At 43.4% G+C, this 13,343-nt stretch overlaps 1 protein-coding gene across 2 annotated transcripts; it reads left to right on the forward strand.

The window, feature by feature from the left end:
• The first annotated feature begins 3,814 nt into the window (after positions 1-3,814).
• rundc3b (RUN domain containing 3b) lies at positions 3,815-12,682 on the forward strand. Of its 2 annotated transcripts, XM_030102596.1 has the most exons (11): positions 3,815-3,922; positions 8,046-8,161; positions 8,367-8,500; positions 8,999-9,084; positions 9,258-9,347; positions 10,008-10,088; positions 10,291-10,465; positions 10,705-10,862; positions 11,571-11,717; positions 12,288-12,412; positions 12,482-12,680. In XM_030102596.1, exons 1-11 carry the CDS (start codon positions 3,828-3,830, stop codon positions 12,625-12,627), a joined length of 1,353 nt encoding a protein of 450 aa, XP_029958456.1. In that variant the 5' UTR covers positions 3,815-3,827; the 3' UTR covers positions 12,628-12,680. The 2 variants fall into 2 exon arrangements, with proteins under 2 accessions (XP_029958456.1, XP_029958455.1); XM_030102595.1 differs by having other exon boundaries at positions 12,288-12,682.
• Positions 12,683-13,343: the final 661 nt, after the last annotated feature.

Below are 13,343 nucleotides of genomic sequence, written 5' to 3' on the forward strand. Positions count from 1 at the left end.
ACAAATTTAATGCACCAAGTTAAAAAAAAAAGCCTGTGATATCAATTTCAGCCATGATAGTGCTCAGAGGCCAGAGTGCTGTCCCGGACAAACCACCAACCAACCCTCATGAGCAGCTCTTCTGTGGTAATTGTTCTGTGTGCCATTTCTGTGGTAATTGTTTGTTTTTGTGAAAATATTTGCCTTTTCATCACATTTACTTGGCTCAACAACAAAGAAGAACTTCTAAGCATAAATTTGAAGGTTATTAGGTTATGCAAACACGTGGACAGAATTGTAGTACCCTTTGTTTAATGAAAGAAAAATTCACAGTGGTCAGAGAAATAACTTGAATCTGACGAAAGCAGTGATAAAAAAAATTCTGTGAAATTTAACTAATGAAAGTCAGACAATGCTTTTCAACCATGCTTCAAATGAAATATTTGAAGAAAAAAACATTCAAGAAACAGGCCTGGGCAAAAAGGATGATACCCCTAGAAAAGACTGAAAATGATGTGACCAAAGAGGCATTTCAATCCCAGGTGTGTCCACTAATTAGCATCACAGGTGTCTCCAATCTTGTAATCAGTCAGTGGCTCATATAGAGGGCGGCAGGTAGTCACATGAAGTGTACCACCCTCAACATGGACCAGAGGAAGCAAAGGAAAGAGTTGTCTCAGGAGATTAGAATGAAAATTAGAGATAAGGATGTTAAAGGTAAAGACTATCAGACCATCTCCAAGCAGTTTGATGTTCCTGTGACTACAGCTGCACAAATTATTCAGAAATTCAAGATTCATGGGACTGTAGCAGCCTTCCTGGACGTGGCCGCAGGAGGAAAACTGATGACAAATCAAAGAGACGGATAACACGAATGGTAACAAAAGAGCCCAGAAAACGTTCTAAAGAGATTAAAGGTGAACTTCAAGCTCAAGGAACATCAGTGTCAAATCGCACCATCCGTCCTTGTTTGACCAAAGTGGACTTCATGGGAGACGACCAAGGAGGACACCATTGTTAAAAACCCTTTTCCAAAGACCCTTGGTCTTTCAAGACCCTTGGTCTTTGGAAAAGAACCTTTGCTTTGGATTATAACTTGGAAGACCAATGAACCTTTTTGGACTATGTGATTGCAAGATATTATAATATGCAGGGTTATTGCAATATTCTACACAGTCTCTCACAGCAGAGCTTCATCCCTGTGTACACACTCAAAATACTTAAAAAAAAAAAAAAAAAAAAAAAAAAAAAAACCCTCTTCTGGTGATCAGCTTCAGGTGACTTCTTTTTTATCTGCCTTTTTTTTTCTCCATTCATTTTCATGAATACTTGTCGCTCCCAGGGAGCCTTTCATTCTGTGCTGCACGTGAGGCAGAAAGTCAGCAGAGGGCAATGTTTCACAAAGATTAACTCGTAACGTTTTTCCTAAATGTATGCGGTGGAGACCACAGAACAGCTTTAACCCACACTGGAGCCTGCTCCTACTCCACAATTAACATTTTGTTTCTTTTTTAAAAACAATCCTGTTACCAAAAGTTCAATGGTTAGAGTCCCTAATTTATCTGAATTGTGGAAGTTCGCCTTCAGGCCCACAATCCTTCAGTCACAACTGTGCGTCCTGATCCAGAGGACTGTCCTCCGTCTCCTACAGCCTTCTTCCTCACCCTCAACCCATTAAGACTAGGTGTTGTATTTCTGATCTTCATATTTGAATGTGGGGAAAGTTCCACAAAAAAATTTTCTCTTGATCAGATTTGGCTCAGGACTCTCTTATTTTGCTTACTTCTATTTTAGATTCTTAAAATTCTATTTCTCTGACTTCGACAATAAAGTGGTACCAATAGAAGGAATTTTGCTTTTTTTCCAGTGCTTGTTTGTAGATTTGATGTGTACACAATACACACTGATCATTACTTTATATCGCCTTCTAGAATTGTAAGTAGAAGAACACGCTTGATTTGAAGATGACAGTTTACCTCTGTTTATCCCTGGGCATGACCTTTGACCCCCAGCTGCACCCCCGGTTCTCTGGCACTGCAACAGAGCAGTCTACTTACTTATAGTTACAGTGGTATGAAAAAGTTTGGGCACCCCCGATCATTTTCAATATTTTTCTTTAGAAATCATTGGTTTTTCGGATCAGCAATTTCAATTAAATACATCAGCAGACAAACACAGTGATGTTTGAGCAGTGAAATGAAGTTCATAGGATTAACCGAAAGTGTGCAAAAACTTAAACAGAAGTTGGCAGGTGCATAAATTCAGGCACCCTTGTTTTATTGATTTGAGTACCTTTAGCACTAATTATTGGAACACAAAGGTTGTTTGGTAAGCTCATTGACCCTTGACCCACATACACAGGTGAAGCCAATCATGAGAAAGCGTATTTCATGTCAGTCTTTACCCATAAGCTGATACTGTATTTACAGTATAAGTCTCTAGTTATGGTTGAAGCAGTTCTTACTAACTATTCCAATTAATTCCTATAATACCTAAAATAAATTCAGTGAAGGAAATAAGTTTTTCCAATTAGTCTTGGTTTTAACCTTACACTCACAATTTATTAAAGGGAAAAAGAAAAAAAACAAGAACACTACTTTTTTCAGAACCAAACCAGGAATTACAAAATGGTAGATTAAAAACACATACACTTATATTTTTGGTAAAAAGTGTGAAATATGAGGACAAAGAGGGCATCAAATTAGGCACAAAACAAAACACACTCACAGAAATACACACACAAACCAACCAGCCAAGCAACTAGACAAACTGACAGGAGGCAGAAAATTTTGGGCTTTTAAAAAAAAAGTATCGATTTTAATGGTAAAATGTGGTGACATTATCTTAATTTTTCTATATCTTTGTGATTGTTATCAAACGATCAAGTTAAATATTAGCAATGCCTTGATCTTCTCTCTTAACAAGCAACAGCAATATAAAGCATATTTCAATTGAAGTTGAAAGCAGTTGAAACCTGCATGTATGAGATATTCAGAGTAGCTGAAATGGTAAAATGAGGAAGAGAAAAACAGAAAATCCTCTCTCTTCACTTCAGTCAGTGACGGGTGGGAGTTTGACTACCAGCTGCTCTCAGCTGAATGACTGCAGTCTACCTGAGAGTCACATCACCCCAGAGAGAGGGTCTGCAGAAGAAAAAAAGGTTTCTTCTTGGGAGAAAACTGCCCTGAAGTCTCACAATTTGGGGCAAATGTCGAACGCCCTCGGAGGAGATAATTTTTCGCAAGGACCATATTTGAGAAAAAAATTGATTTTGAAAGGCAAAATGCGGACTTTATTTAGGATTTAGGTCAGTGGTGTAAGCGCGTGATAAATGGCTCTTGACAAGAAGAAAGAGTGGCGTCGGTTTGATTTGATACAAGCCGTGGCGGCCATTTTTTAATATCTAGATGGCGCTAGAGAGCACATTTTGGAAATGATGCTGTTAATTTTTCCATTTTATAAATTTTTTTTGGGAGGTCATGACGTGCATGCCAAATCTGCTGAGTTTTGGAGCATTTTTAGTGGGTCAAATTTGGGTTTATTTCCGTGTCAGAATAACAATACTAAGTGAGCCCCCCCGGGTTCAGCCTCTAAAAAAAGAATTAAATGTCAAAGGAATTGAGTCAATATGTTTTTTTTTTGTGTTGTTTTTTTTTTTGAACTGAAGAGGATTTTCTAGGCTCCTCCTCCAGCTCCTCCTCCTCCTCCTCCAGCATCCTCCTCTCTTCCTCCTCCTTGTGGACGGACGCGGCCGCAGCGGCTCCACAGCTGCTCCGCACCGGCAGCACCAGCAGCGGGGCCGCAGCGGGACCTCCGGCCGGGCAGCCGGCCGCACACACCGGCCGCGGATGGCGTCGCTCGGCGTGGGGCTGCATCTGATCCGCAGGCGCGGCGCGGGCCGGGGCTCTGCGGTGGAGAGGAGGAACCTGCTGACCGTGTGCAGGTGGGAGACCCTCCCGGCTTTACTGACGGGGGGCGGTGTGGTGGTGGTGGTGGTGGTGGTGGTGGGTGGAGGGGGGGATGAAACTGCGGCTGCGGCTCAGATCATGACGGCAGATTCTGTAATTCAGAGCAGGAGACTCGGCTTAGCTCCCAAAGATCCGCAGAAAATATGAGACACTGCGTTATGATAGGAACGGGATTTTAATTATAGCAGGTGGATATGTGTTATTCAGCGAAAGCATCACAGCTTTGTCCGACACGCACGGCAGCTTTCATTCACACGCCTTCATCAAACATTAATGCCATCACGTTTTAATTACATTCCAAACTCAATTGGAGGATAACAGGATTTTCAGAAAGCAGGAGGCTGAATCAGGGGTGTGAAGCATGCGGCCTGTGGCATAACATCACAAACTGTAGAAATTAACCAGAAAATTTAATAGAATTAACTGATCATTCTATTTTTTCGATGGACGTGCCACTGTGTCTGGTGCAGCAGTCCTCAAAACAAGCTCTGTTGCTCACAGTATATGCTGATTATGGGGGGGAAAAAAAGTAAAGTGAGGGTGCAAAAATTGTCTTCGTCAGCATCCAGCTTTGCCAGGTTTTAACCTCAAGAGAAATACTACTGTGGAGATGAACGATTATCTCTCTACAGATCTGGACAATGTGAGGATAACATCGAGTCATTCGTAGGATATTCAGTTAGGACATGGTTTGTGCACATGAAGGCATCATAAAAATGTTGAAATTCAACTTTTTTTTCTTGGTTTTTCAGGTTTTGTGAAAACAGTCAACAAATTTGCATTTCTTTGCACTTAAATGAAATTAAAACATTTGGTGTTGGGTTTTTTTTAATGGATCGTTGTGCTGTCTGATCTTCACCACTCAGGGTAAAGTTGGGTGGGTTTCACACCCCTGGCTTCTTCTCAGCGCTTTCGCCAGGAATAATTTGTCCCCATGAAACATTTTTAGGAGTTTTTACAATAAAGATTTGCTGAATAAGATGAATCATATGCAATGTAGAGTGCATGCTGCCTGAGGGTGTGAACTCTGTGTCCTCGATTCATTCCTCGGTGCATGAAGGATGGAAAACATGAGACCATGAGTTGCACTGATGCTGAGGTGTGCATGCACATGTCACGTTCCTGTGTCTCAGTTTGTCTCTGTCAGCCGGATTGAGCGGCTCTGCTCTCTCGGTATTGATTTGTGGTTCTGTCGGTGTTGCTGGCAGATGTCAGCGGCTGAGCGACAGTCCCAGCGGTACATTTCAGACACGAGAACAATCCCACTTCTACTTTCGTATTTTGCCATGAAAATAGGCCGAGTTAGCCGATTGTAGGCCGTCTCCTCCACTTTAATATATTTGCCAGATTACGTAAAGAGATGCATTTTCACACTCGATTCTGGTCAAGAGCCTCTTGAAACAGCTAGAAAATGAAACATTAAGACTCAAGTGATTTTTTTTTTTTTTATAGACCAGGCAGCTCCTCTCATACCTCTAGGACATTGTACAGATAAATACGCAAACAAAATACACTCCAAGGAATTAATATCCTACACACACATATTTTACACCCTGATAAAGGATCTGAAGGATCAATTGATTAACAGATGCTATCAAGTGAAACGTTAACAGAACAGTTGTCCCGTGTTGTAATCTCCCCTGTTACATCCTGCTGCTTTCTTCCACGGATCCTCTCCTCCTCCTGCCTCACAGCTCCATCTTCAACATCCTTCATCCAAATATCCTCCATCTCTCCTCAGCACATGCCCAGACCTCTTCAGTCGGGTCTCTCAAGCCTTAAACTGCTCAACCTGATCTGTTTATTTTTTTACCTTTCCCATAAATATTTCATTATATCCATCTTCGCCACCTTCAGCTCAGTCCCGTTTGTTTTACACAGCATCTCTGCCTCTAAAATACATCATAGCTCATTGCTGTCTTGTAAACCCTCCTTTTTATTCTGCCCTTCCCTTCTGGTGCACAAGAGTTGAAATGTTAACCTGCTCCAATGAACAAAGAGAGTTTATGAGCTACAGCACCCACAACTCGCTCAAAACCAGAAAATAGATTAAATAAAAATCAAAATTCAGTCAGAAACCTGAGCTAAAGGTGTGTAGTGAAGTTCGGCACTTTTTTCCATGCTTTAATCAGAGATCAGGTTTGTTGTTTGTTTGACTTCATATTTGTCTAAAATGAGACTGTAAATAGCAACATTTCAAAGTTTTGCAAGTTAAGATCAGAAGAGATTGGATTTTTCCAACAAGAGCATTTCACTCTATAATATTTGAACGAATTTGTTTCATTTTTCAGATTTTTGCTGAGCATGCCAAATTTATTATGGGAATGAGGCTAAAGAGTGTGTGTGTTTGAGTGTGCATTTTAGACAAGAAATCACTCCTGACTTAAAAAGCCACTCCTGCTTTTAAAAAAAATACCGCTGTTCATTTTCTGAGATGATTTGACAGCATTGTTCTTCACAGACTGCCAGATCTAAAGAGAACCTCGTTGACAAGATGGAGAGGGTGATTCCTGAGGTGAAATCTTTTCAAACACGTTTTCCCAGAGTGAGACGAGTGACGATTAACAGGCGTCGCCTCACAGGATTTGCATAGCGAGGATGACTCACCTCCTTTAACTGAACTGACAAATGTGTTTTTTTTTTCAGTGTGTTGAACCAGAACACCCAAACTAATCCCCATAGACACAGGGAAAACATGCAAACGCCCCACAAACAAGCTTAAGAATCAAACTTGGGTACCGTATATTCAAGTGGCAGTGCTGACCACTGCACCCGTCATTCAGTTTTATTACTTGCGCCTGTTCATCTCTTCTCTTTTTTTTTAAATCAATATTGTAACAGATAACATTTGGTTGTGTCTGATCGCTTTAGGTTATCAGCTCTAACTTCTATTCATAAAGTATGACCCTGACAAATATAAAATACATCCATTCATTTTTTTTTTTCATTCAAAATAAAGAGTGAAGGGAAGTCAGTAGACGCCTCCTCGACTTCAACCTCTGCTGATCTCAAGAAGGAGTTACTGTGCCAGAGTGGGTGGGCTTCATTTTCAGATTTTATCAAAGTGAAAAACCATTACCATCCTCACTGGAAATACATTTTCGAGTATCGGTATATTAGGCCTGGTATCAGTGATTAAAATTCTGATCCAAGATGTGATTAAACTGATCACTTTACTCATGAGTACAAACTAAAAGCTATCAGTATTTTTTTTGGGGGGGGGGTTGTTTTTCAGGAAGCTCGCAGCCTGTGATAACCCTGCTGCTAAGCAACAAGGAGGAGTCAGGGAAGCAGCGTGAGATCTGAAGTCAGATTATCATTTTTATTTTTTTTTATATGAAGCAACTGCACCGTTTGGCTGCATTCATAAAACACAGGCAGTGATCCATCACAGCCCTGTCCATTACCTTCCCTTCCTGCGTTACGGCTGGGAATCAGATTAGGCCGAGGCAGCCGATACGCGGGGCGGCGGTGGCGGGCCGCGCATTGTGACTGGTTCTATCACAGCAGATTAATCAAAGCCTCATTAAAGCTGCTGAGGCCACGTGCTTCACGTTTTCCATCATTCATTTACAACGTTACAACAATGAAGGAGCTCCATCCGTCAGAATAATCTCTTTGTTTCTTCTTTTGGAAAGCTGCATGATGAGTGTGTGAACTGTGTGTTTCAGTGTGGACTCTCGGTAAAATACATTTGGATGTCTGTGCAGAGCCGGAGGCCCCCCGTCCCATTTTTTTTGAAATCTTATAGTCTAATATGACTCAGTCGACAAACAGTGAAGCCCATATTTCCCATAATGCACCTCGCCCCCCCCTCCCCAAACCTTTTTTTTTTTTTTTTTATAATTTATTATCCGATCTGGTAAATGTCAGTTTCCTCAGAACACACTGCCCTCAGGCCCCGCTTTCAGTTCGAGCTCTTGACAGAAACTTATTGCTTCGTTCCCAAATCAGATAAAATCCAGATGAAAGAAACTTAACGAGTTTACGTGTAACATTGATGATGTTGCCCTTTTAAGAAATACGTCCCTTAATCGACTTTAAAGAGTGTGTTTGTGTGTGTGTGTGTGTGTGTGTGTGCGTTTTATTCATCCTCAGGTTTTCGGTGAAAACTCTGCTGGACCGCTCATGTTTTGAGACGATAGATGACTCATCTCCAGAGTTTCTCAACTTCGTTTCCATCCTGGAGCACATCCTCAGTCATCGACTCAAAGGTGAGATAAGCACCTCAGACAATCAATCGCAAAACACCCAGACAGTCCAAATAAGCCACATTTTATGTCTCTCAAACATGATGTTCTGGTCGCAGCATGTATTTGTACAAATATTCTTTTTCTGTGATAATTGGATCTTGAGGATGAATGGCAGCATGAGTGCACGTTCCCACTCATACAAATCCTCGTGTGTGTGTCTTTTCAGGTCAGACGACATGGTTTGGCTACGAGAGTCCTCGGAGTTTCTGGGATTACATAAAAGCTGCTTGCAGCAAAGTACCTCATAATTGCATCCGAAGCATAGAGAGCATGGAAAATGTGCGATCATCCCGAGCGAAGGTGAGGCGTAAAGCGTCGAAGAAATACGAATGATCAAACACGACATGTTTTATTCATCAAAAGCTTCAAGATGTAAGCCAACTTTTGAGTACACAGACTTTGATTCTGAGAGCATCACGACCCACGGTGCAGAACCAGGCGCTGCAGATTTCGTGTTTCTTGACATGATCCTCTTAGAAAAAGAACAAAAGAAGCACAGTTTGAGAAAATAACTTGAACTGCTGCCGTTCTGCACAAAGCCGGTTCAAACGCTGTACTGGTTCTTTCCCTCCTCGCAGCTTTTGAAAGGAGACTTTGATATTAATTGTATGATTTCTTGGCACGTTTTGAAGTGAAGCCTTGAGAAACGGTTTGATGCCGTATCTTCCCGTCGTGTCATTTTACAGTCATGTGAGCGAGACGTGGTGCACAATGTCGTCTGCAGCCATGTCACAGGCTGGACTGATGAAAGATGAAATCTTTGCTGAGCGTTTTCCGGCGTTTTTTCCCTCTCTGCAGGGCAGGGCATGGATCAGAGTCGTGCTGATGGAGAAAAGACTGTCGGAGTACATCTCGTTTGCTTTGAGGGACTTCAGAACCACCAGGTCTTTACGTTGAATTCATATAAACATGAATCACGCTGGTATTTTAATATTTGTTACCCTGAAGTTCGAACGCCCATGCTGCCAGGTTTCACTCGTTTTCACCTGAAGGAGTCCAGAGTGCACTGAATGAACAGCTGAGCGCGTGTGTGTCTGTGCGTGCGTGTGTTTTGTAGGAGGTTTTACGAGGAAGGAGCCATCATCCTGGCGGAGGAGGCTGGGCTGTTGGCCGACACGCTCATCGGACTCAACACCATCGACTTCAGGTACTGATCACAAACTGTAACTTATTTGCATGTTTGTAGCTCTGAAATGTAATGTTGTGGCATTTGACAAAGCTCCAGAACGCTTTAGGGTAAAGAAAGCTCCACTGATGTTTCCTCTGGACTGAATGAGTTCATTGAGATTTTTAAAGCAACAGTGTGAGTATTGAATGGTAAAATGCAGCAAGTCATGAAGGTTAATGGGTTTTTGTTACTTTTGCTGAAAGCAATTCAGTATTTAATAGATTTGTTGTCATAAAATCAAAGACTCTTCCCACTTTATCTCAGTTCATATTTTCTGTCATTTTATTTATTTTATTTTTCTAATAGAAATGACGCCAAGGAGTTGTTTTCCTTTGGTGCAGTTGCTTTAGCTACAAATGTCAGATTGAAGCTGTGTTTCCACATTTCCACTAACATTTTCCCTGACCAAGAAAAAAGTTCCAAAGAAAAAAAGGCCTGTAGAGAGTCTGCTACAGATTAGTACTCAGCACACGGTATTAATGCCATGCTTCTCTGGAAAAATGTGTTTGTAGTAAAGTAATCCCAGAAATGTTTTCTTGATTTAGAATCTAGAATATAACTCTAAAAATGCGTCTACTTTGACTAAAGGAGAAGCTGCTTCCACTGTTGTGATTCTCATGTCCTTTCCTGTCTCTGCAGCTTCTGTCTGAAAGGGGAGGGTCTGGACGGCAGCTGCCCCGCTGTGATCGATTACACACCGTACCTAAAGTTCACACAGAAGTACGCGTGATCAATTATTTACAAAGTATGCATCATTAATGGGGTGTCGGCTCTGTCCATCATTTTTATCTGCTCATCTAAGTGGGGGTGAAAGCAGAGTTTGAAAGATTTACATTCGGCAGTTATTCAAAGTAAGAAGCCGTCTTCAGTCAGTGCAGGACCGGCTAACCAGCACGACGCTCGCTGTGGGTTTCCTGTGCAGCGCCGACAGCATCAGCAGTGACGAAGAGGAGATGAGGACCCTGGGAAGCAGCGGCAGTGAGAGCAGCACGCCCGACAAGACGGCCACCGCCGCCTCCATCTTCACCGAGCAGAGCAACCTGGTCAGCAAGTGCAAACGCTTCGAGCAGAAGTATCGCATGGCGCTGGAGCAGAAGGTAGCCTCTCTTAAAGACCGTTTGACACTTTAGGAGAAACTTAGTCTTGTGAAGAACACAAATAAACTTCCAGCTTAATGTGAGACTGTGGATCTGAGAAGGCTTCGCGTTTCTGTCTGCTCTGCGCTTATTTGCTTTGAGGTGAAAAACAAAGACTTCAGAGTCGCCTCCGCGGCCCTGAGCAAACAAGTGAAACTGCAGAGTGTTTGTGTGCGCCTGCTGGTGTTTGTTTGCCTCAGGGTTACCTGGAAGAGCTGGTCCGTCTGCGAGAAGCCCAGCTGTCGGACGCCGTGTCTCATAACAAGGCTCTTCAGCAGAGCCTGGCAGACACACACCTCTCACACACGCTGGAGAAAGAGCAGCTGGAGTTCATCATCCTGGAACTGCAGGACCAACTGTGAGTCCGTGTGCCGCGGCGAGCAGTGTGAGGACGCTGGCGATTAGCCTGAGATGTCCGCGGCGGGGGGGGGGGCAACTGTGAATCTGACATTTAGGACACAGCGAGGAGCCTGAGGACCGCAGCTGGTTCGCTATTTGTGCTGCCAGTGGATCAATAGCACTCAGGAGTTGTTTTTAGGTGGCGAGAAAAGGTGCAATCGGCGTCGCATCTTAGTGTTGATGTTCCTGTCTGTGAGAAAATGCTCCCGACGGAATGAATATTAATTGAAAGCGAGTGAGGAAGTTAATGAGATTTCCTTCTTGATGTGTAAAAGTGAAGCTGTGGAGTCTGGCTTCAAATGAAGCGAAATGCCAAAGTGACGGAGAGGGTGGGATGCTGCAGCCAGTGAAACGAGAATGACAGAATTTAGAGAGAAAAACATCAATTCAAGCTAAAGCATTGTTAAAAAATACATTTCACAATGAACAACATGAAAAAAGACGAAGCCAGATTGGACCCGGAACAGGTCACCAGGCCCCTGAGGTGCTGAACGTGTTTTCTAGCTTCAGAAGTGCAGAGACTTTGTCACTGTACTTCTGCATTCAGGCATCTGTAATTTTTTGGGGGGCAAAACCAAGATCAACAACAGCAACACTGTTCCACAGAAATATATCGTCTGTTTCTTTGTTAATTGTGTCAAATTCTCCGACTGCTGTATGTTTTCAGGACCGTATTGAAGAACAATGATTTGCGGTCCAGACAAGAGCTGACGGCCCATCTGACCAATCAGTGGCCGTCTCCCGACGCCTTGGACACCAACGCCGTGGCCTTGGACACGCTGCTGTACAGGAAGCGTACAGGACAGTGGGAGGAGTATGTCTGTCTGTCTGTCTGGCTTTTTTTTAACATTCAAACAGCGGCTTACACCTTTTCATTTTCATTTCATGTAGAAAATTGCAAAACCAATCCAGAGATAAAACCATGTCCATGTCACACTGACGACATGCTCAGGCCAGTCGGGCCACTGTGGCTGCTGTTTTTTTTTTTTTTTTTTTAATTCTCACACATTCCTGTCAGAACATGAATAATATGTATTGTGCAAATCTTCACACACTCAGCCAGGGTTGGGTCGTTTTAGGTTTGCGTGGTGGTTTTACACGCGATGCTCCAGAAGTAGATTTTTCAAGTCAGTGCTGCGCTAACCCATTTGGCATACGAGTGTCTTCATTGATGGTGGAAGCCTGCACTATTTAATTAGTTGCCAAAACGCCCATGACATTGTGGTGCAAGTAGATTTTCCTCTTGACAGGCCGTTGATAAACCCAGAGGCATTCGATCACTCAACAGAACGACTCGGCGGCGGTTGCTGCTGAACCGTCCTCCATGCTTGCCAGCACTAATCAGTGGTGTGGTCTTTATTGATCCTCCTCTCCCTCATCGCAGCAAGAGTTTCCAGAGTCTGGAGCAGCTGTCTGCGGACATGAGCCTCTCCCAGACGTCTCTGGAACCGTCGCACACTCTGAGTCTGGAGGCCCGGCCTGCAGGCACACAGTGGTCGCTCCACCAAGGTACGTCTCCCCTCACACCACATCTCCTCCACCCTCACCCGGACATTCACCGTGCGCTCTGTCTTCCAGCTAAAGAGGAAACGCCGTCTCTCCGCGGCCTGTGCGGCTCCCTGACCTCAGTCACCAGTTACAAGTCTCTGGCCAGCTTGAAGTCCAACGAGTGTCTGGCCAGTCCGGCCACGGAGCTCAGCAGCCCGGGCCTCACGCCCTCCTAGGCAGCGGCGAGCCTGAGGCCCGCTCGCCGCCACGAGCCAGACAATCCACACAAACTCTCTCAACACGTGCGACATTGAGTTTGTGTTCACGGAGCTTTACGTTCTTAGTGTGGAGTCTAGAGCTTTAAGAGGAGGAAATCATGCTCGCTAGCTGAGAGCCGGGTGAAGCGGAGCTCTGCGGCTCACAAGTTTCATGTGTGATCATTTCGTTTTGTCAATGTTTTTATCTGTGGGGAAAATAATTTCCTCCATTTCTTGGAAATGAATTAAAACACGAGACGGTTGTTACTTTGAAGTATTGTAAAGGCAGTGTGTGAGTCAGTGTTGTCGGGTTTTTACAGATCTTAACATCCGGAAAAGACAAAATTCTTCAAGTTCAAGTGTCATTATGGATTGTTTTCTGAACTCATTCCTGCTTGTCCGAGTTTCCACTGGGTTATGGTTTCATGAAAGGTGACTGTCGCTCTTTTTTGTCTTCTGGTGTTGCGGTCTTTAGTTCTTTTGGTTCTCAGGGGTGAAGGCTCTCCAGCGTTCTGTTGTCAGTATCAGTTTAGTTCTCAGGTAAGATCACTCTTCAGTTCTGGGTTTACTTTAGTATGAGCTTTATTCCCTTTAACTCTTCAGAATGCAGTATTTTGCTGTGGAGGCTTGTCACCTTGACCTCTGACTCCCCGACGACGACCTTTCAGCAGCTGTCAGTATCATCTACTGTAGTG

The sequence above is a fragment of the Salarias fasciatus genome, chromosome 11, assembly GCF_902148845.1.
Source record: "Salarias fasciatus chromosome 11, fSalaFa1.1, whole genome shotgun sequence".
Taxonomy (NCBI): domain Eukaryota; kingdom Metazoa; phylum Chordata; class Actinopteri; order Blenniiformes; family Blenniidae; genus Salarias; species Salarias fasciatus.